At 44.3% G+C, this 22,875-nt stretch overlaps 1 protein-coding gene across 10 annotated transcripts in view; it reads left to right on the top strand.

Annotated features, from left to right (window-relative positions):
• Positions 1–22,875, top strand: part of Znf644 (zinc finger protein 644) — a 72,025-nt gene that overhangs the window by 39,380 nt on the left and 9,770 nt on the right. For 8 of the 10 annotated variants that reach the window (XM_055611568.1, XM_055611570.1, XM_055611572.1 and 5 more), the window contains 2 exons: positions 11,327–14,334; positions 14,505–15,107. In XM_055611568.1, the coding sequence (XP_055467543.1) occupies positions 11,327–14,334; positions 14,505–15,107 (3,611 nt within the window). The remainder of the gene's footprint in view (positions 1–11,326; positions 14,335–14,504; positions 15,108–22,875) is intronic. The other 2 variants (XM_055611576.1, XM_055611577.1) reach the window with 2 other exon arrangements.

Raw genomic sequence — 22,875 nt, 5'->3', positions numbered from 1 at the left:
GTTGTGACTCCCGTTTCCTTACCAGTGCTGGACGCCCAGCCTCTCACAGCCCTGCCTGGTTTGTCGCTCGTTCAGTAAGCTGGCCTCTTTTATGAAACTCGTCTTTTTGTGTGTGTATTGAAACAAACAAACAAACAAAACAGTGTATATTTGTGTGGGTGTGCAGCACATGCCCAGGGAGTCAGAGAGGTTACTGGCTCCTGGGGAGCTGGAGTGAGTAGTCAGTTGGGGGCCGCCCTGGGAGGGCAGATACTGGGTGAGGCAGTGTGCTCCTGACCGCGCAGCCCTGCTTTGCCTGTGTCCATTACAGTCTCCCCGGCTCTCTTCACCCGGGGCCGCTGCCCCTTCTCTGAGCTTTCTTCCTTCTAGGTAGAAGCTGTTTTGTTCCGTAAGCATAGCGGGAGCCTGCTGTGACTTTACTTTTGAGTGTCCTGTCGCCACCTTTGTGACCCAGAGGCCTTAACTTTAGAGTAGTGAGTTGGTCTTCCGTGTCTAGCCAGTGCCTGTCGTGATCCGAGGATGTTGGTGCATCATCCTTGGGTTTACAGCAGCGCTTCTCAGCCCACACCTCTCTTCTGCCGGTGCTTGGAGACATTTTTTTGTCTTCACAACCGAAAGGCTAGAGTACTTTGCATCCGGTGCATCGGCTAGGGTGCACACAGCCCACCAAGTGCTGAGCCCTCCAATCCACAGGGCAGTTGTGCAGCCAGCACCATTAGCGGTACGGGGGGGAAGCTTTCCTAGCAGCGTTACTAGTCGACCAGGATGGACTTTTACATACTGCGTCACTTTTTTATGGACATACATTTCATATGTACTGAAAAGACTCTTGCCTCAGTGGTGTCGCTTGTCCTAAGTAAGGTGGCCACACCCGCACAGAGCTGTTTCTCCTTCTGTGTTTTGTCTTTGGTCGGCTCACCCCGGTCAGGGCCACTGTGCACTAATTCACATGACATGTGAGTCTATATACACAAGAACCATAAATGTTTGCCTGCACTGTCAGTTTTATAAAATTGAATGTATTTGTTACTATGATGTGGAATCAATATCCTCATGATACCGTTTTCTGTTTTTATGTCATTTCTTAAGTTGCAGTGACTCTCAAACTATTTGTTCCTAGAATCCTTTAAATTCTGATTGGTCTGTGTGGTGTGTGAGTGTCTCTCCACTGTGGTGCAGCTGACAGTCCAGGTACGATGAGGGCTGTGCCTCAGAGAATGCTTGGTGGCTCTGCTGCCCCTGCTCTCCCAGTGTGGCAGCCCATGTGCCCCGGCAGGTGAGAACGTTACGCGGGGATGTGAGCAGACGGTGCGTAAGTGCGCAGGGCATGCCAGCACACATGGCGCTGTCTCTACTTTGAGATTGAGGGGGGCAGGACATTGTTTTATGTTTGGAAATCCTTTAAATGTCTTAACTGAAAACCTCGGTGTTCTTACACTCTTTTATTTTAAAGTATGTTGAGATGTAACAAGACATACAGCCTCTGGAAAATTCTCTTATACACTTAGGAGAGAACGAGAATGAAAAAGGCGAGGAAGGTGTTAGTGTGAAAATTGCTTTAATTTTGAGGACTCTGTGCAGAGCCTTGGGGATCCCCAGTGGTCCTCAGAGCACACTTTGGAGACTTACCCTTGAGGATTACGTGCTTGTCTGTAAGATTTTAATTTAATTAAGTTGTTTTAATCTTTTCGGAGAATCAAGATCTAAAGTACTTTAATGCCACGTGTAGTCCCTTCCCCTTTACTCAGTTTATCTGCATTACAGGTGAGTTTAATGACATACGCTCTAGTATCAGTGAGACATTATTTTTGCCTTTTTCTTTCTTCGTGTTGGATTAACCTGTTTTCTTAGTCAGTGCTTGCACTGCTGTCACAGATACCTCGGACTGGTTCACTTAGATGAGCACAGATCTTGAGCGGCACAGACTTGGAAGGCCAGAGCTCAGGCTTTGGTCCACGAGGTACAGCTCAAGCGTCACCTGGCTGTAGGGAGAGCTGCGCCTGAGTACGCTGGAGCTGCCACCCAAGACAACGCCCTTCATCTGTTCGCTTCTCACTGCCTGGCCATGCTGCTGCATGAGGGACCAGGTTTCCACACATGACTCTGCCACGGAGCTCAATCCCCACCTACTGTTACTGATGTCTCTCTTATCTAGGATGTTAGTCCCCTGGCCTGGCTTCTGTTGTTTCTGTTGAGTGCTGTCTAGCCAGAAAGCTAGAGAAAGCTAGTGGTCTTTCTGTTCCTAAGAGAAAGCCCACGCTGTGGGGCATCTCGGTAATTTGCATTACGAAGAACCTGTTGTGTGATTTGGGGTTAGGCTGGGTGAGATCTAGGAAGGAAAAGTCTCTTCTATGTTGGATAGTGACAGGACGCACCACATTTTATGACTGCTCTTCTCTTTAAGAACTGAAATGAAATTCACATAACGTATAAGTAAGCATTTTTAGTGGTGTGTAGTGTACTCACAGTTTTGAGCAATCGCCAACTGGTAAAGTGTCTAAATTGTTTGGTCACCCCATAAAATGCATGTCTATCAGATGATCATTTCCTGTTCTTTCCTTTATCACTTGGTGTGTTTACTTCCGTCTCTGGATAAATTTTCTTATTCTGTGTATTTTATATGAAAAGGCTCAGTTAGTGACCGCTTGTGATTAGCGACTTCTGCTTGGCTTATTGACCCGAGCTGTAGCTTGCATTTGTCTCTCTTTGTGCTTGAAGAGCATTCCATTGTAGATATGGCGCATTATCCATTCACCGCTTGCTGGCCAGTTGGGTTTTCCCATCTTTTGGCTTTTGTAAATACAAGCTATAAATATCTCCATGTGAGTTTCTCCGTGGTGCAGCTCCATGGTGCAGCTCCAGCACTTTGGGAGCTGAAGCTTGGTTGCAAGTTAAAGGCATGCCTGGACTGCCAAGTGAGGTGAAGGCCAACCCCGGGCAAGTTCGTGGGACAGTCTCTCAAAGGGTAAGGACTGGGTGTGCGATACAGTTCAGTGTTGTAGTACGAGCCCAATCTGTAGGTTCCGGGTGTAGTTGCTGGTATTGAAGAACAAGTTCTCTGAACACAAATTTTCCTTTTTGCTGGGTATGTTGTCTAGGTGTTGAGCAGCTGGTCACATGGTTTCATTTAGCCATTTCAGAACCAAAGATGGGCGCTTCCCTTGTCATCAGGGTGTGAGGGTCTCTGATCTCGCAGTTTTCTCTACACTGGGATGTTTCTAGTGTGTTGTTTTTGCCATAATAATAACCAATGCTAATACATAATACCTATTATGTAATAATGTATTATTATAATGGATAACATTAATAACGGATATTAATCTATAATGATCTTATGAGTATCTTTTTGAGGCCTTGATTTTTATTTCATTAGTGACCATAAAGTGAAACATGTTTTCATTGGCTTGTTGGCTATTTCTAGATCTTCTTTAAACAGACAATTTGATCAAATCTGTTGGTTGTCTTCCATATACCTTGACTATTTAACATTTATTCTAATGCATTTAAATAAGGCTCCTTAATACACAGGTACATTTTCAAGATGTGGGTTCCCTCTGTGGCTGTCCTGGAGCTTGCTCTGTAGCTCAGGCTGGCCTTGAACTTGGAGAGCTGCCTGTGTCTGCCTCCCAAGTGCTGGGGAAAAAGGTGGAGGCCACAGTGCTTGCATAGGTTCTTTATTTTGATAAAGTCCGTGTTTCTCATTTCTCTCCCTGCTCCTGTGCTTTTGATGTCAAAGATAAGAATCCATATCTCATGCCATCTTCTAGGAGTTTTATGAATTGGACTCTACTATTAAGATTTGCTCTTGTTTTGTTTTCTCTTTTCCTTTATTTTTTTAATATTTAGTTATTACAATTTATTCACCTCATATCCCAGCTGTAGCCCTGTCCCACATGCCCTCTCATTCCCACAATCCCTTCCTCTTCTCCTCCCATGCCCCTCCCCCAGTCCACTGATAGGGGAGGTCCTCCTTGCCTTCAGGCTCTGACCCTAGCCTATCAAATCTCATCAGGACTGGCTGCATTGTCTTCCTCTGTGGCCTGGTAAGGCTGCTCCTCCATCCTGGAAAGGATGTGGAGAAAGGGGAACCCTCCTCCGATTGCTGGTGGGAATGTAAACTTGTACAACCACTTTGGAAATCAGTCTGTTGCTTTCCCACACAACTAGGAATAGTGCTCCGTCAAGATCCAGCTACACCACTCCTAAGCATATATCCAAAAGATGCTTAAGTGCACAACAAGGACATTTGCTCAACTATGTTTGTAGCAGCTTTATTCGAAATAGCCAGAATCTGGAAACAACCCAGGTGTCCCTCAGCAGAGGAATGGATACAGAAATTGTGCTACATTTACACAAAGTTTTGTTTTCTTTGCTGTTTTTTGGTTTTGTTTTCAGAGACAGGGTCTCACCGAATAGCCCTGTTGGCCTGAAACTCACTCTGTGGACCAGGCTGGCCTTGGACTCATAGAGATCCTCCTGCCTCTGCCTTCCAGTACTGGGTATTCAGACTGTTGAACATTTTTGTTTTAATATTTGGTGTGGTTCAAAAGACAATTCTATCTTAATGCCCTGCTGAAAAACCAGTTTGCCATAGAATGATTGATTGATTGATTGATTGATTCCTGAACTCTGAAATAGAGTCCATCAGTCTATACCCTTGCTTTTCTGCCACTACCACTCATTACTATAGCTTAATAAGAACTTGAACTCAGAATGTACTTGGCTTGCCTTTTTCATGCTAGATTTGCTGCTCAGGGCTCTTTGAAATTTTATACGAATTGAAGATCAGTTGAAATGGAACATTTTTACAAAACCTTCAGGATTTACTTTTCTTAATTTTATTTATTTATTTTTTTAGAGAGTAGAGATACTTCAATATCTTCTCACTGATTACAGTGAACTTTAACTAGAAATAAAACCAGAGAGGGATTTGGAAAATTCCCCCAAGCACTCGGAGTCTAAACAGTCACTTACAAATGGCACACAAATCAATGAAGAAATATCAAACAAACTTTAATAAGTGGTTTTAACTATAATAAAAATGATGGGTTTTTAAAATTAAAAAATACTGATAATTATTTGAGACTCCTATATGTCTGTAATGTATTTTGATTGTCTTGACCTCTTCCTTCTAACACTAGATCACCTCTCCGGAGTTTTAATTTGCGTTGTCCATATATTCAAGAGTGTAGGACCACCCGCTTAAAGAGCATTGCCTGTCCTCCTCAGGCACCGTCATCTGTCCAGGGCTCCCCCTGGGCTTGAGTGCTGACTGGCTTGCTGTGTACGGGTCTTGTTGAGGCAGCCACGGCTGCTGAGAGCACATAAGTGCAGCGTCCTGTCCAGGGACAGTGCTGTGCGCTGGCCCTCCCTCACCCCCACCCCTAGAATATTCCTCCCCCGCTCTTCCAAGGATTGGGTGCTGCTGTTGATGCAGGTGTTCTTTTCGTGGCTCCCAAGACACTCACATTGTGACGGCTTGTGAGTTCCTGTGTTCACCCTCATCCTCTTAGAGAGAACTTCTCTGGTAGGGTCTGATGGCTGCTCTAACCAATGGGTGTGGAGATACACATTTTAGAGGACATTTTGATACTACATCCATTAAGCAAAATAACAGCTAGGGCCACCCCTAGGGCCTGTGCCCCAGCCAGGGTTTCTTGCTCAGATGTACGGAGGCATTTCCTCAGATGCTAACATACAGTCCTGCCGAATTTCTGGTTTCTGAGTTTTACTTCTAACACCAGGAAGTCGTAGGGTGGAAGGATGTAGAATAACTGTATAAAAGAAGAGCGGGTGGGTGGCTCAGGGAGGACAGGCTCTTGCTACCAGCCTGAAGATCTGAGGTCTGCCCCAGGCCCGCATGTTGGAACGGGAGAAGTGACTCTGTGAAGTTGTCTTCTGACCTGCACGTCTATCTGTGCTGGTTGCAATACGGAGATAGAGACGTGCTCGGAAATCTTGCCTTGCACTGTTTCTACTAAAACCAAGACTATACATAATTTGTCTTTCTACACTGTTTTTGTTTCATCCTGTGCCCCATCATACGCACCATTTTTGTAGTTATCTACATGTGTTTGCTGTTTGGCCTTAGGATTCTTAAAAGTTTTCACAGTAGGAGATAGCTCTGTGGTTTCAACGTGTTAGTCGCGTTAGTGCTGTATTTTCATTGCCCAAGGTCACTGTGTCAGTGTGTTCCAAGGCCTTACTAAAAGATTGCTTCAGATAATTCTGAAATTGGAGCGTGTGTGAGGTGCAGCAGTTACGTCCTCCTCGTTTCCACTGCTGTTGCAGGTTAGTGGTGCAGTCACATTACCATGTGTCATTCGTGTTAGAGAAGACCTTAGTGAGAGATCTTCCTTGATCCTCATCCTCACTGCTGTTCCTCAGTCCTGGCGAGTTGTGCAAGTATCTTTTATTCACCAGATGTATTTGCTGTCACTGTGGGTTCCTGCTGAATCACTGGCCTTTTCTAGCTCTTTCTGAGCTCTGGCTGACTGTTTCAACTCCGCTGTTCTGGCTCACGCTGCTCTCCTCGCTGGCTGATTCAGTTTGGTTTCTCTGGGCTTCTCGCTAGAGTGCTGTGCTTGGACAACGGCCACTGCGCTCCACCTTCCCGCTGCCTTTCCCTGTGCTCTCTTAGTGGCCTTGCTTTCCTGCGCTGGTCTCCTAGGAGTGGGAGTGTCTTGTTTGGTTGAATCTCTCTGATCCAGTCATTTTATTTTGTCCCTCAATCAGATGTCAATGTTTGGGGTTAAAGGTGTGTACTAAGGGTCTGTCTGTATTCCAACCAGAGGGATTAAAGGTGGGTGGTGTGTCTCTATTCCAGATGGATCACACAGACCTACAAGGTCTTTGGAAGTGATCAAGCAGCCAGGTTATTGGGTTAAAATTCCTCTACACAGTAGTTACCTGCTGAGCCATTTTAGTGGGCTTTTGTATAAGACAGCCATCTTCGGTGTCAAGGGTTTCCTCTTCGTGACTATTCTTAATTTAAGGTAAAATTCCATCCTTATAATCCGAACATACTAACTATGTGTTCTGCTTTCTATGACAGGCTTTCAGTAGTTTAATTGTGAACCCTTTCCAGTAGAATCTGGGTGAAACTTATATTTCTGTGTTGTTACATTGGGTATAGTACTTACAAGACTTACTTGCCATAGTGACTTAAATGTAGTTAATTTGGATTTATTTTGCAGTTAAAGATGACAGTTGGTGAATGGTTTTCTCTCTTTGAGCCAGTCTTATATGTTGAAGTTTTCATGTGTTCTAAGGATAATGTAAATGAACATAGGGTTTGGGAAAACCTGACTAGGACTCAGCTACTGGGCAACATTATAATTTATTTATAGCTGTGCAATACAGTTACTAATGAGCTAACTTAGAATGAGGGCAGAATTATACTACTTTTTATGTGAAGTTATACCATATGACAAAGGTTGACCTTATGTAATAAGTACCACAAAATGTTAGCCTACTTGCAATAAATACAATTAATAATGTACATAAGAGAATGAAATTAAGCTAATTTTTATCAGAAAAGAATTATTCATGAACAGAAAGTGGACAGCATAGATTTGATGACAGGAAGGTTGTATCTAATCTGAATTACTGAGTGACCTAGGAAGCTTGCTCAGAGGGATTACAGAATAATTATGTTAATATGCAATTATCACCTCATTTCTTCTGTAGTAACCTCAAGATGTAGTGTAGTGAGGGTGTTATAGCAAGTGCTGATAGTTTGCAGAAATACTGATGTTTGAGATTTCTGAGACAATAAGGCTAGCTTGAGGCATGTAAGTGATGATCTGTCATGCTGAAGACAGCTCTGACCTCTGTACTGTTCTCCGTGCTCACGCTGTATGACTGGAGGCGGCCATAGCTGCGGAGCTCATTATGCTTCTAGACGCTGAAGTGCATTTTATGTAGATTTAAACCCCCATTTGCAGCTTTAGAAAAAATGTGCGCATTTTTAAAAGAACATGCTTAAATTCAGTTAAGAGGAAAGGTCTGTGGTCTGTGATTCTGTGATTATAGAAGGATTTTAGTAGTGCTGTCTAAACATTAAAGAATCTTAAGGGTTACTTTGAATTAATTAAATTCAAGTTCTCTGAATTTGAAAAAATTTAAACATTTGCCATTATAGTATGTTTTAGTTTGTTGTTGGCTTCCTTTCTTTTTATTTTTAAGTATATTTTAATGATTTATTTATTTTTATGTGCATTGGTTTTTGCTTGCCTGTTTCTTTGTGTGAGGGTGTCGGATTCTTTGGAACTGGAGTTGCAGACAGTTGTGAGCTGCCATGTGGGTGCTGGAATTGAACCTGGCTCCTGTGGAAGAGCAGCCAGTGCTCTAACCACTGAAATAAGCCTCTTGCCCCAGTTAGCTTCCTTAAATTTAATGAGAATGCTTGTCTCCGTTTGGTTTCTTCTTTGTTAGAGGAACAGACTGCGGCCAGTAGCTCAGCTGTACGTACGTACGTACGTACGTACTTGTCCATATAGAGGTGGTTGAAGACTTTGAGAAGGTGTAAAATTATTACGGGTCAAATGCTTTCTTTCCTGGACGAGCACAATCCTCCTTCAGTCCAAGGCAGTAGATGTCAGGACTATAGATCCTTCATTCAGCGCCTCAGAGGGTGATGATGCATTGTTTTCACTGTGCCTAAGGATTATGTAAAACACTTGAAGCATTTTATAGTCAGAATAGCATAGGAAAATTAAACCCAGAAAAATTTTAGCTGTTCCTAAACACTGATTGCAGAATCCATTTCTTACGGCAGGTTTTCCAGTTGGTGAAATAAATTGTCATTTTCCAGTGGTCTAAGAAAGCCTTGCCACTTAACTAAAAAGTAATTTCTCTTGAGTAGAGATGGTTGTGAATTTGTGGATAGTCAAGCCATATTTCATTATGTAGACGTGAAGAAAAACTGACGGGTAAAAACCAGGTTTTATGTTTTAACAGTGTAATTTAGTTTTCCTTTTTTTTTTTTTTTTTTTAAAAAAAAACTAGCTATGTTTTGTAGATCAAATATGTTGTGCACATGTATTTTTAATATGTTTTGAGAGAAATGACTTGGTATGTTCAGAGTGTGAAGTTAGGAGATCTTATTAAGCTGTTCTGGTAATAAGAATGCTGCCTCCAAATCGACATGGTATTCTCATCGTTTGTCACCCTGCTGTTCAGGGGGTACCGATGAAGTTGCTTTAAATGGAAGGCGTCTGTTCCCTCCTTCAACCCCTAACACCAGAACAGATGGGGAGAGCACAGAACATGGAAGGCTTTACCTCTGAGGTGGTAACAGTGAAGCCACTCATTAACGCTGAATTTACCACTTCGTTAGCAACGCTGCTTCCTGTTGAGAAAAGCTAATACAGGCTTCAAATTGACTGAGCATATATTTGACTACCTCTGATTATAATAAATAGAAACAGAAAGTGTCTTTCAGGCTAGTTAAGAAACTATCATTCATCACAGATTTCTGAGGTTGTTAACATTGAGGCATTTTTACTTTTCTCCTAACCAGGACTGGTCACAGGACAGCATCAACCCCACTTTGCTTTTGACATTATGCACTTCCCTCACGCGTGTTTATGAGCTGCCCATCTTCAACTTCTGTGTTTGTGATGTAGACGCCTGCTGGGTGCTGCATTAGCACCATTTTGGGGTGATGTTGTTGAGCATGATCTTATTGGAAGTCTATTTTTATTACTGTGGAAGTTTGCCAGTTTTAAAGCAGAATTCTAAAATGTGTGAGGGAAGGAATGATTGGTATAAATAATGCCATAGAAATATCTTTATTATAACTTGTTAGTAATCTTTGAAACATTTATTAAATATTTTGTTGAAATAATAATGTATTTTTCTAAGTTTTGAAGTGACATAGTTATTACAAATCTTTTATTCTTGTGCTAGAGTTAATGTTTTACAAAGCCTGAAATTCATACTCCAGGTGAAATTTACTTCAAATATCTTAATTTCTGAGTTGAACTTTAGAGCCTTGCTGTCTTAAAATAGTATTGTTCATTATACAGGTGTAAAATACTGCCAAGACGATGTGAAAGGTTTGTTCCTAACTGAAGAGCAGAAACCAAGTCTGTTTTGTTTACTACTGTGTCTAAATACTGCAGCTGTGCCTGGCACGTAGCAAGTGTTCAGGAACTGTGTGTGTGTGGAGCAGGAAGGAGCCGTGCTGACGGCCGTGCGGTTGGCCAGTACTGTTTAGGCAGTGGCATAGTTGCCGACTCAAAAGAGTCCAGACTGTGGTGGGGCTGGGCTTGTGTTTGAATGGACTGTCCAGATTTCGTAGGTTTTTCTTTCGATTTTGGTTTTGCAATTGTTCTTACATATCCAACCCTTAGTCCTTTATTTAATGAACACTGCCCAGAGCCTTTACCATGTGGTTCTGCGAAACCTGATGGCGGCCAAGTCGTGCCCTGCCCTGAGAGTTAAGGACCAGCTCTTGTAGGGTGTGCCCACTTCTTGAGGAGCCGTGTGGAAGCCCGCCCTCACAGCTGCGTGGGAGGCTCCCTGTAACAGTTCAGTACACGGTCAGAGCGCTTGACGTGTTCGCCTACACTGTGAGTGAATACACTGTTTATGGCATCTCAGCGTAAAAAGTTTCAGGCCTCTGCACTACTGTTAGATTATAAAATCATCTCAGAGTATGGCATTTTAGCATAAAACTTCAGTAATTTCAACATTAGTGACTTACAACTAAGACTAACTCGAATAAAGAATAACTGGAACCTCATGAACAAAGCACGTTTATAGTTGGTAGAGCTTTTTCAGAACACTATCTTGAGCAAAACAGTTCTAAATAATTCATGGTAAAAATTACTATTTTATACCTAAGTAAGCCAGTGATGTTGATTGCAAATATATATTTGGCCCAACTTGTTTACTGTATAGTTTTTTGTTAGTCTTCCTCCAGATGTGAGCTTTCAGGTGATAAAATTGTTTGGTTTTATAGTATTTGATAATCCCAGTTCTTCTACTGTACATAGAGAACTGTCCTTAGTAAATCTGTTCAAGCCAGAGAATTCTTTTTATTATAAATTTATGCATGATATTTTAAACTTTTCAGTGTGTAATGCATTCATTCATATTGTCTGCGGGTGTATGCTGCATTTCTCTAGGTGGTCTGTGTGTGTGTGTAAAGAAAGCACAGGTAGCACTATTTGCTTTAAAAATATTTCTAAAGTGTTTAATAATTCCTTGAAAATTATTAATATCTACAATATAAAGAATAGAAAATTAAGCCAACTTTCCATACGTTCCAATAGCATTTCTTTCATGCAAATCTGAATATTTGTTTTCCATTTTCTAGACTAAATGTGTTAAATGATCTTGCCAACAATATGGATGAATTGAAGATAAACACCGATCTTACTGGTGCTAAAGAAGAACTCCCAGACGACAGCAGTGGGGTCCATAAACCAAAAGAGTGTCAGACGTCATTACAAAGAGACAGTTCACTGACTCTGTCTGAAGAACTGTCAGAGGACGCCTCAGAAAAAGCCTTAACTGGGGGCCGGTCTGCTTTGTTTATACCTTCCGGCTCTCCTACTGTTTCTAGTGAAAACTTTACCTTGGCTGCAGGAGCTGTTGTTAATGGACCAGTTTCACGCTCCTCCTTAACAAAGACTTCCAGTGTGAATGAAGGTAGTGTTTCATTAAGCACTGGACAGCCCGTGGACCAGCCGGCCACAGAGTCTTGTTCGGCTCAGGCAGCAGCCGACCTGCAGCTAGAGTCTACGCCAGAAAAAGCAAGTCCACACCAAGTCCTGTTCTTGGTATCAGATGTAGCACATGCTAAGACTCCAACCCATTCCATTAAATTACCTACCTCTGCTTTAGTTGGTTGTGATGTTCAGAATTCAGAAGGGAATGGTGTGAAGGCAGAGAGCACTTTACTAAACCAAGTAGAGGTGGGTGAGGGCAATGAAGACATATTGGTGGAAGATGGTTGTGTCAATACATTAGCAGGAATTTCCTCAGGTACAGATGAATTTAGGTCAGAAAATGATGCAAACTGGGATCCCCAAAAAGAGTTCATTCAGTTTCTTATGAGTAATGAAGAAACCGTGGATACACCCCCAGTTCACTCTAAAGTAGCAGGTCTAGAAAAAAAGAGAAAGCGAAAAATGGATGTAAGCAAAATAACACGCTATACAGAGGACTGTTTCCGTGATTGTAATCGTGTACCCAATAAATCAAAAATGGTAGAAGTGGACTTTCGAGGGCAGAACTCGGAGGGACAAGCCGCAGACTCACAGAAATACACACTATCGAAGGTGAAGCCCGAAGCGGCCGATGAAGACGGGGAGTCTGTGGACACTTTCCAGCGTCTGGTTTACGGCTCCGACAAGCGTGGAGACGAGGGCTCCCCAGTTGATACTCGCACTTTTATTTCCAATACCTTCAAAAAGAAATGTGAAGAGAGTGATTCTGAGTCACCTGCCGCCTTCAGTCCGGAAGAGCCGTCCTTCTACCCCTGCACAAAGTGCAACGTGAACTTCCGGGAGAAGAAGCACCTGCACAGGCACATGATGTACCACCTGGACGGGAACAGCCACTTCCGCCACCTCAACGTCCCCAGGCCGTACGCCTGCAGGGAGTGCGGGCGGACGTTCCGCGACCGCAATTCGCTGCTTAAGCACATGATCATCCACCAGGAGCGCCGGCAGAAGCTGATGGAGGAGATCCGCGAGCTCCGGGAGCTGCAGGACGAGGGCCGCAGTGCGCGCCTGCAGTGCCCGCAGTGCGTGTTTGGCACCAACTGCCCCAAGACCTTCGTGCAGCATGCCAAGACGCACGAGAAGGACAAAAGGTACTACTGCTGTGAAGAGTGCAACTTCATGGCCGTGACGGAGAACGAGCTGGAGGGCCATCGTGCCGTGGCGCACGGGGCCGCGGTGAAGTGCGCCGTGGTCATGTCGGACGCGGCCCACAGGAAGGCGCAGAAGAAGACCTCCGCCAAGGAGTCTGTCACGGCAGCCAGAAAGCCGGCCGCCTACCTGTGCAAGCTGTGCCCGTTCAGCGCGTCGACCAGAAGCGTCCTGAAGAAGCACGTGCAGTACTTGCATTCCCCCGCATGTGTTGACTCCTTTGGCAATCCTCTTGGACTTGACAAAAGAAAAAGCGATGTCCCCGAGGAAGCTTCGGATCCCGACGGCGCGAAGCCAGTAGTCAAACACCCGTCAACCACATTTCCAAAGAACTCCGCTCTAAAGCAAGACGTTAAGCGAGCCCTTGGGGTGAGTGCACAGTCAGGCCACTTCTCAAAGGTCCCTAAGAGGCCACACAGAGTGCAGAAGGCCCGGAAGAGCATCGCCCAGTCTGCTGTCAGTACGTGCCATCAAAACAGCTCCCCTCCCAAGAACGTCATGGTTAAAAGCAGCACTGACCAAAAACCAAAGTATTTCCATCAGGCAGCAAAAGAAAAATGCAATGCCAAGGCCAATAGCAGCCACTTCTATAGACACAAGGATGAGAACTATAGGGTGATCAAAAGATCAGGTGAATCAGACCCACTTCCTTTCCAAAAAGAGGGTGATTCATTAAGCTCTTTACGTCTGTTTTCATCGTCAAGTAATTCTCATAATAATTTTATTTCAGACCCTCATAACCCAGACACCGAAAGGCCAGAAAATATGAAAGAACACAAGCGTGTGCCTGGAAGAAGAGCAGCTAAGGCCTCAAAGAAGGAGCGCTCTGCAGGAGAAGACCTGGATAGCTACCCCGACTTCCTGCACAAAATGACCGTTGTCGTTTTGCAGAAGCTCCACGGTGCTGATAAGAAGGACAGCTACGAGACAGAGGACGACAGTTCCTGGGAGAATGTGGAGCTGGGGGAGTACACCGCACAGGCCATGGAGGAGGATGCCTACGCCGACCTGAGCCAGGAACATGTGAACTTGCTGCCCCTGTTCAAAAGCAAGATGGAGAGCCAGGGCCCCGGAGACGGTGCCGCCCTTAGTTATGATCAGAATGACGGCTTTTACTTTGAGTATTATGAAGACGGTGGCACCAACAGCTTCTTACACGACATACACGACGCCCAGCATCTGGAAGGTGCAGAAACGCCTCTTTCGAAACACGGCTCCGTTTTTCACTGGACTGATCTGTCTCTGGAGAAGAAGTCATGTCCTTATTGCCCAGCAACCTTTGAGACAGGCGTCGGGCTGTCCAATCACGTCCGTGGGCATCTCCACAGAGCAGGGCTAAGCTACGAAGCCCGCCATGTTGTATCCCCAGAACAGATAGCCACAAGTGACAAGATGCAGCATTTCAGAAGAACTGGCACAGGGACGCCTGTGAAGCGGGTTAGGAAAGGTAAGTTCACGTGCAGCTGCCTGGGGCCTGACCTGTTCAGAGTCAGAGGAGGTGAAGTTTGTGTTTGAATCTGCTCCTTCTTAGAATCACAGATTTTTCTTTTTCTGAGTTTATTCATTTATGGTGATTTGAAAAAGAGTCTGATACTACTCTTACAAATCTTTTTTTAGCTATAGAGAAGTCTGAAACTACTTCCGAACATACTTGTCAGCTCTGTGGTGGTTGGTTTGACACAAAGATTGGGTTATCAAATCATGTCAGAGGCCATCTGAAAAGACTTGGGAAAACTAAGTGGGATGCTCATAAGTCTCCAATCTGTGTTCTGAACGAGATGATGCAGAACGAGGAGAAGTACGAGAAGATCCTCAAGGCGCTGAGCAGCCGCCGCATTATCCCCAGACCGTTTGTAGCTCAGAAGCTGGCGCCGGGAGACGACTTCCTGTCTCACAATGGCTTTCCTCTGGATGACTACCGGAACGGCCTGAAGACAGAGGCGCTCTCGGTGTCGGCCTCAGAGGAGGAAGGGCTGGCTTTCCTAAACGAGTGTGAGGAGACCAAGGCCGAGCTGCCCGCTGGGAAGAAGAGCCAGTCCCTCACACTGATAGAACTTCTGAAGAGTAAAAGGCTGGGGGAAGACAGGAACTCTGCCATCTCTCAGAAGAGCCATAACCAGACAGCAAGAAAGAGGTTTGTTCAGAAATGTGTTCTTCCGTTAGGCGAAGACAGTCCATTGATGTATCAGCCACAAAAAATGGACTTGACTATGCACTCAGGTAAGAGGACACTTGTGAGTCTTTAAACACAGCTGAGGTGTGCTGCCAGAGGCGGAGCCTCTGCCGCGCTTGCTGAGCTGACACTGCTGCCCTGCGGGAGCACATCGGTTGGTTGCTCTGCTGCAGCGGCCCAGGGGATGCCCAGCAGCACTGTGCTGTCTCCTCTCTCGGTCTGAATGTAAGCTGAGAACAAAAGCAGCACACACGCGCGCGCCCTACAACAAGCCACCTGAAATGGGCATTGCTGTGGTATGGGAGGCTGATGGTTAGCAGCACTGAACTGTGGAAAGGCGGGACCCCAGCTAGCTCTCCCCCGGGGTTCATCAGAATGAAGCTGCTGTGTCCCCGCAAGGCAAGGCAAGGTCGTGCACAACAAACAGCGTTTTTAGGCTGAGGGACTGGTGCCTGTTGTGTGATGCCGTTAACCCCTCTGAAGCCTGGTTGTATTATGGGATGGCGTGACTGTAGAGCACCGTAGTAAGTACTTGGCTGTGTTATCCTGCTGCAGAGCAGGCGCTTTGCCTACTGCTGGCAGGCCGGGCTTCTTCCCGTTGAAGGGGTTTTTAGCTGCGTTGGGAGAGGACACGGTGGGTAAATAACCAGACCCCATTTTGGTGTTCTTAGGTTTGCTTTACACTCAAGCACTAGAAGGGTGTTGTAGGTTTGTTGGTTTCTTTGTTTTGAGGTTAAGAGTGTTGAAGGTTTACGTGTATGAGCCTGTGTTGAGTGTATCTTAGCTAATAGAAACTGACCAGTTGGCTAGTAAAGACTCAGGTTTCTGCAATTCTGATTTGCTTCTTGGCAAGAACTGAATATCTCAAATGTTTGTATTACAAATTTGATTTAGGGGAATGTTAATCGTCTGATAAAAGTGTTCTCTGATTTAGGAATTTGTAGGGTAGGGTGCTCTCTCCAGTGTAAAGGGTCTTTCAAGGCTAGTGGTATTTGTTTCTATAAGGATAAAGTTCAGAGGTCGTGTTGGCTCTGTTGACCGTGCTGTGGTATTCCTTGTGGCCATCATAATGCTTGCTGACAACACCTATTGACAGGTTTCTTTCCTGTGAAGGTATTGGCTTGTTGATCATTTATTTAGCGCAAAGATTCTAGTGAAAAACTTGAAATCATTAACTTTCATTATTGATTGCGCATTCCGAGTAGTGAAGATAAAGTGCTCTGAGTAAAATGTTGTGTCTGACAGCTGTTGAGTGGTGTGTTTTACCACCTCTTCTCCACCCTTCATCAGAAAGCCTAATTTAGAATCGAGCCTTTTACGGTTTTGTGGGTAAAACACTTTAATTACCACTTTGTCAACCAGACTTTCTAATTCTTTTTATTGGTAATGCTGTGAGCTTTGAACCTTCCCAACTGAAGCCTGCTACTCACATCACAAGATTGAATTGTAGTAGGTCTAAGAAACTATTTGCGTAGCACAGAAATCTTTGAGAAAGGGATGATAGTGTGGGCTCCGAATACTCAGTGCCAGCTACTAGGAGTTAGCTCTCTATCCGCAAGTTAGCGAAGCTAACTCAGGGAGCATTTTGAAACCATCCTGATTGTGGTGCTTTTCCACACGTTACACTAAAAACATTTCCCTCTGGGAAGTGAGAACTGGATTATAGTTTTCTTTTGAATGCTAGGTGTGCCTGTAACGCTTAGAACATGTGTGCCTTGCAGTGCGACCTTTACAAGTGCTGTTAACACTCCTGTGCTTGTGCACAAAATACGAGTGCCAGACTTTGGACTCGCAGGTGTGCGGCACAGCAGCCGGGCCAGCACTCACTAGCCCGGTGCCACTAAGGCGCGTGATGCCCATAGTTCCTTCTGGAAGCAGCAGTTGAATGCACATCAAAGTTCAGCAGCTTGTGAACTGTCAGGTAGGATTTCAAGAGATATTTGCATCTGCCTCGTACTGATTTGGTTTTGGGGAAAATAGCCCATTTGAGATGAACTTTTGAGTCTCCGTTCCATTCTCTTAAAAATCATAGAATTTTTAGTTTTTGAGTTTACTTTTCTATGAGTAGATTTGGTTAATAAGCATGAAAAAGATTATAGTGGTGCTACATCTGGAAAAAGGTGCTTTGTTAGAAAAGGAACTCACGATAACATTTCAAATACGTAGATTAACTCTGAAATATATACATTGACTCTTCAAAGGGGGTGAATCTGAAACCCTTGTGACAACTCTGTAGGTTTTTATCTTAAGGCCCCTAACCTACCTTTCAGATTAGCACACCTGGTTGCACCCATGCCTGCTAACACACACATTTCTGTGTGATTTTTGGTTGGCTCATCCAGCTTTGCAGATTATCTCTTTGTTCTGCCTTTTTGTGAGCATTTATCAGCTTACTCATAACATATGCTTCTTATATCTTTCAGAATGCCATGCTCTTTCATTTGTACTCTTTTAAGCTGCCTACTTTAGCAAATTCCTTTTCTCTCAAATCTTAAAATACACTTTTTTTTCTAAATAGAACTGCACAAATCTTTTTTCCAACAAAATTTTTTCTAATATTTTTCTTTCTCTTGCTCTTTTGAAGTCGTTGCCTTCTGCTTTCTCGGAGTTCTTTGCCTTGCCTTGTCCTCTTGGTATCCCACAACCCACACCTGCTGTGTGCTTGCAGCGCAAGAAGCACTGCAGTCACACCCCTGTCTTCCTTCTGCTTCTTCGCTTATTCTGGGCTTGGCATACCAATGACAGGGACCACTGCTTAATAAAAAGGAAACAGTTTAGTTCACTGATAGACAGCTCTGACTGTGAGGTTTCAGTTTTCATACCTGTGCTATGTAAGGCATGCAGTTATGGACACTGAAGATGGGAGGGAGTGCAAGTAAGAGCCTTGTTGTGATGACTGCCCTCTGCTCTTCACAAGCATAATGCTTAGGGACAGCCTTGAGAAATGCAGGTCCAGGCTTCTCTCCTGTTGTGTAAGGACATGGTACTCAGAGCGTTGCTGCACAGCAAAGCTGGAGTTGAAACCAGCTTGTGACCTTGCCTTTCCCATGCTCACTGTTCTCTACTATGTATGAGAAATGTTTTTCTTGGATCTCTGTTGGATAATTCTAAAGTGAAAGTGAGTTTAAAGTGGGGAACATTTTGGTGAAAGTAAATAAATGAGTCTAATTAGAAACAGCAAGGACCCAGGAAATTGACTAGGCCTTCTTTAGACTTTGGAGGGCTGGTAAAAAGTGGTTCACAGAACACTGAGCAACTTATTCTGATAGTTAATGGACGAGGTGTTTCCCCACTTGACTGTTGGTTCATTTTAAAAATACTTTCTGTCTCATTTGAAAAATTTTAAAAATGCAATCGTAGTTTAAGGCACTGGTAACTGATACCACCTTTCATTAAAAGAACAACGACAAAACCCCAAACCCTTCATTATTAGAAAGAAAAGGACTATAAAGTGAACTGGATGAAGTGTAGACCATCAAGGAACAAAAAGAATATTGCAGTTAAATACCAAGCGTCACATCAGAAGTGCTGAAAAATCAAGTCATGCGTCAGCTTGAGGCATAAAGAGGGGGAAACACAAACATGAAGAAAGTCTAAGGTGATGTTTTCCATGACTGATGCCCACTTTCCTTCCTTAGGCAGTCTGAAATAATCTGTCCAACTTAAAATTACCTTTCCTGCTTTCTCGTGCCAACTGAAAGTTTTTTATTCAGCTGTATTTTTGTTTCCCAGATAGAGAACCCTGTTAGTTATCTGTGAGCTTCGCGTGCCCATTCCTTTCCTAGGGTATGTGTCACAGAGGCCCTAGAGAGTACTGCATTATTGTGAGAAATTCATCAGTTCAAGTGAGGAACAAGCTTAACTTTGAAAAAGAATGGAAGCATGTATGCATGCATGCATACACAGAGATGGATACTCATACCTTCATACAAGCACGTCACAAAATTGAAACAGTGAAAAACAGAAACTGGCAGGAACAAACAAACAAACAAACTCTGTAAGACTCCGGTGTTTGTGTTCCTAGGTTAGCCTTTGTTCATGGAGATTTTTACTGTGTTGTCTCAGTCTTGACAAATCTTCAGAAGGGGCTTTGAAGGTGGCTGGTTGGTTAGAGTGCTTTCTACATAGGCAAGGACCAGAGGTTGGATTCTGGTGTGCATGTAAATAAGCCAGGCGTGGTGACACTTTCTGCAGCCGCAGTGAGGAGAGTCGGAACTGCTGGCCCAACGCTGTGTGCTCTTGGAACTGCTTCAGGTTCCGTGAGAGGAGGGACATCTGGAAACAAGCAAGTGCTGTGATGAAGAGGCAGGTTAGAAAGCACGCCAGCATCAGCCTCTGCCCTTCACACATGCGCCAACAGGGGAGTGCACACAAGCGTAGACTCTCTCTAGACTGGGAGACCTGCAGAAACGTGTGGTAGAATGGAGCTTTTAATAAGCTTCTCCAGAAGCTGTCAGCTCCGGCATCTCGTGCGCAAGCCAGTGGCCGGAGACTAAAGATGTCCTGCAAGTGCTAAGATAGCAATGCAGTGATGAGTAACATGCTGTAACATGCTGGCTCTTTATTTTAACATCTTCAGGTTTATACCTGCTTGCTATTCCCATTCATTTATTCATCTGAGACACTTCCTTGTCATTAAAAAGCAATGCTTATCCTGAACCAGTGAGTGAGTTTACTCCCCACTGAAAACCTGCTGCCTGCATTTGAATACACTGTCCGAATTCGGTTCCTCTCTTTCTGGACTGCTACAGACCAGAGCCAGTGATGGTGGGTACCTTAGAAATCCTAACTGCTGTGGCAGCAGCTGACCTGCTCATTTTTATCTATCAACTTTTTAAAGCGAGATACTAACGTAAATGGGAATTTCTAGTTACTTATTTAAAATTAATGGGGAAAATATTTTCTATTCTGAAAGTACTTTGGGGAAGGATCTTACTTGTCTCTGGGAAGAGCACGTTTCCACAACACTGTAAGAGAAATACACACCGGTTCCCTAAAATGACCAGCCGCCATAGCTGAGGACATGAGAACAGGTGTTAAAAGTTGGTGGTACAGCCTCTTGGTCAGCACCACAAATACCTTAGGCTGCTTTTCAAGGATTCTTTATCTGTTACATCATCTGCTTCCAAAGCATAATTGTGGGGTGGATCTTACTAAATGGATGTTTTTTTTTTTATTTTTTTTTTTTTTCTATTTTCAGCTTTAATGGTAATGAACTAGCCAGGTGCTGAGTGGGCCCACAAACCAGAAGAATCACTCCTGTGCTATAGAAATGCCACGGGATGCTCTCTGCTGAGACATTGCACAAGCTTCTCATCCGTGTCACATGATTTGTGCATTCATACATGTCTACTGTTCTCTAATGCTGAAGGCTGTGAGTCAGTCCGATAACCGTAGAAGCAGCAATTGTTGATCTCAAAACTAGTTAGAGCAACTTTAACTCAAAGCCAGCAACCTTGATCATTCCTCTTGGCTAGGTTGGCCTTGAAATGAATCAGAGTTTAAGGAAGGGCCACAGTAACCCTCGAAGTTAGCTGCTCAAGATGGGTGCACGGCTTAGGGCCGCACATCTGTCCTGTGGAGTTCAGTGCCTGCGTGCCGAGGCCAGCTGGTGAGCAGAGCCAGGATTGAGGGGCACGACTTTGTCTTGCTTTGCCGACACAGAACAGGACCACGCGGTGTGTTCCAGCTTGTTCTCAAAAGCTCTCCACAGGGACGGGGTCCATATCTCAGCTGTAACGTGTCTCCGCACCGCTCAGTGTGAGAACTAAGAATACACGGGGCAGTAATGAATGTGTCATTTATTCAGACTTGGCAAGACAGTGAGTCACGCTGATTGAGAACACGTCTAAGGTTAGTTCTTCAGTGTCAAACTTGATTTTTTCCCCCCAACCATGTTGATGTTATTTTTGCCTTGTGAAACAGATGGGTAAATGTAACCTTCTGCCCTGTTAGAATAACCTGTGAAGGGAACCAGTAATTGTTTTGTTATGCCAGGGAAGATGCAGGCTCCTTGCCCACTACACTGGAACGTGATTGGCAGATGACTCACTAATTCAGGAGGCATTCCTTCAGCTCCTGCTGTGGTCCAAGTATTGTTGCGGAGTGCGGCAGGCAGACCGGAGTTTCTGAATAGGAGACACACATGTAAACACAGCTGTGACATTAAGACAGATGGGCAAGCGCCATGGCTGAGCTGTGAGTGTAGACTTGGGAAGGAGGAAAGTGCTGTGAGCTCAGGCCAGGACTAGAGCCTCTCACAGATGGTGTTTGTTTGCGCTTTGTAGTGTTCCCATTGGCTCTCTAAATGCTGGAATTTAGATGCCTCTGTGTGTTTATGCTAAAAACGTGTACCAAAAAGTAGCTCCCCATCCCAGAATATGTCATTTTCTTTGAGCCTCAGTGATAGCTGGTTGGAATAGAACCATGCTTGAAAAAAGAGGGAGTAATGTGGGAAAAGTAAATGTTTATTTAAAACATTGGGAGGCAGGAGGTAAAGAATTAAGTTAGATGGGTGCGATAAGTCAAGTAGAAGACACAGGAAGCTAATTAAGTGTGGGAACTGGATTTGTAATGAAGGAAAATCTGTGTGTGTGCGCGCACAGTGTCTCTTCTGTGTAGTTCTTGCTCTCCTGGACACACTGTAACTCAGAGATCTGCCTGCCTCTGCCTCCTGAGTGCTGGGACTAAAGGGTGCCCCGGCATGCTGGCCTCAAAAATCCCACTTCAGTCCTTCCTAAAAGGATTTATAAGACACTTTGAAAACTATTTTTTTAAATAAAAGATTTGGTTAGGAAAAGGAGAAATTTATTTTAAGAGCCACAAGACATTAAGAGTAGTTGTAAGCTGTGAGTCATTAAGAAAACTGACAATCAGTATGAAGTGGCAACAGCGTGGAAGAAAAGTAAACAGGTGGGGGCCACGCTGGTTAGGATTGCAAGAGCAAGAGGCAGGAAAAGAGGCATGTCCTTTGTTTACTTCTGTTTTCCACCAGTCCAGCATGGTCTAGTAACTCTGCTGCTTTTGTTACTTGTTCATATTCTTGGATTTGGTCTCACGTGTTGTAGTTTTTACTGTGCTGTGAGTTATCGTGTAGCATGGATTGTTGAGTGCTGGTTATGGTCTTTAAGGTACAGTTACAAAATACATTGCTGGCCAGAACTGATTGAGGAGTTTTGCTGTAGTTGACTGTGGGTAGTGCCCTGCTTGGTTTTTGTTGGCTTCAGGTAGGCTGGTGCTCTTTGACGAGCTGGGACCTCAGGGGAGAAAATGCTTGCACTAGGTTGGCCTGTGAGGCAGTTTTTGATTCATGGTTGATGTGGGCCTCAGGCCATTATGGCAGTGCTACCTTGGCCCCGTGGTCCTAGGTGGTGTAGGGAAACAGGCTAACCACGTCGTGAAGAGCCAGCAGCAAGCAGTATTCATCTGGGGCTTCTGTCTCAGTTCCTGGCTCCAAGTCCCCACCCTGAGCTCCTGCCCCCCATTCCCTCAGCAAGGACCCGAGAGGTAGAAGGCGGGAGGTTAAAGAAAACCTTTCCCCCCCAACGTGCTGTGGTCCAGCAACAGAAACCCTAAGAGTACTTACTGACTGCCTCTTGGGAGGTGAGGGCACAAAGATGGCTGGTTGGAAACGTCATTTCTCAGTTATTTAGAAGTGCAAAAGTAGAATTTACTATTTCTTTGTTTTATGTAGAGGTTAAGGAATAATAGTATTATTCAATGTTATGTGTATGTGTCTATGTCTCTGTCTCTTTCTCTCTCTCTCTCTCACACACACACACACACACACACACACACACACACACACACACACAC

Source organism: Psammomys obesus, unplaced genomic scaffold, assembly GCF_907164565.1.
Source record: "Psammomys obesus unplaced genomic scaffold, mPsaObe1.curated_primary_1811, whole genome shotgun sequence".
NCBI lineage: Eukaryota > Metazoa > Chordata > Mammalia > Rodentia > Muridae > Psammomys > Psammomys obesus.
The sequence above is the reverse complement of the archived record's forward strand: the minus strand, read 5'-3'. Positions and strand labels throughout refer to the sequence as shown.